The sequence below is a fragment of the Contarinia nasturtii genome, unplaced genomic scaffold, assembly GCF_009176525.2.
Source record: "Contarinia nasturtii isolate CC-2019 unplaced genomic scaffold, AAFC_CNas_1.1 Cnas_scaffold_993, whole genome shotgun sequence".
NCBI lineage: Eukaryota > Metazoa > Arthropoda > Insecta > Diptera > Cecidomyiidae > Contarinia > Contarinia nasturtii.
The window spans coordinates 712609-713149 of NW_022198340.1; the positions used below are offsets into that span (position 1 = coordinate 712609).

Here is a 541-nt window from a genome sequence, read left to right on the forward strand (position 1 = left end):
TGATGAAAATGAAGTAAATTAAAAGTTTGTGTAATTAACAGATCTATCGTCATGGTCATCGAAATACCATTAGTTTTCCAAAACTGTATCCAAATGACCCATATATTAATGAGACCCATTGGCCTGGTGGATTTGGAGAACTCACAAATGTAAATACTTTTGATTGTACTTCAATAAAAATGTTTTTTGTTAAAAACTTTCGTTGACAGGAAGGTAAAAGACAACAATTCAAATTGGGACAATACTTCCGTAGAAGATATCATAAACTGCTTGGTGATAAATATTCATCGAAAAAGGTGTACGTACATTCGGCTGACAGAGATCGTTCTTTGATGTCGGCACTTGCTAATTTAGCTGGCCTATTTCCACCACACGCTGAAGAGATATGGCATGAGGATATTGCATGGCAACCGATTCCAGTTCACACAATACCTGTCAAATTGGACTATGCACTTGGGCTAGCTGATTGTCCAAAATTTTCTGCTGCTTACAAGTGTTCAATAAGAACAATTAAAAAAAAAATAAATAAAAAAAAAAAAAA

The 541-nt window shown here is 34.2% G+C and overlaps 1 protein-coding gene across 1 annotated transcript in view; it reads left to right on the plus strand.

The window, feature by feature from the left end:
* Positions 1 to 541, plus strand: part of LOC116343449 (testicular acid phosphatase homolog) — a 5908-nt gene that overhangs the window by 262 nt on the left and 5105 nt on the right. Inside the window, exons 2-3 of the mRNA XM_031771499.1 lie at positions 42 to 149; positions 210 to 541. Of these exons, the coding sequence (XP_031627359.1) occupies positions 42 to 149; positions 210 to 541 (440 nt within the window). The remainder of the gene's footprint in view (positions 1 to 41; positions 150 to 209) is intronic.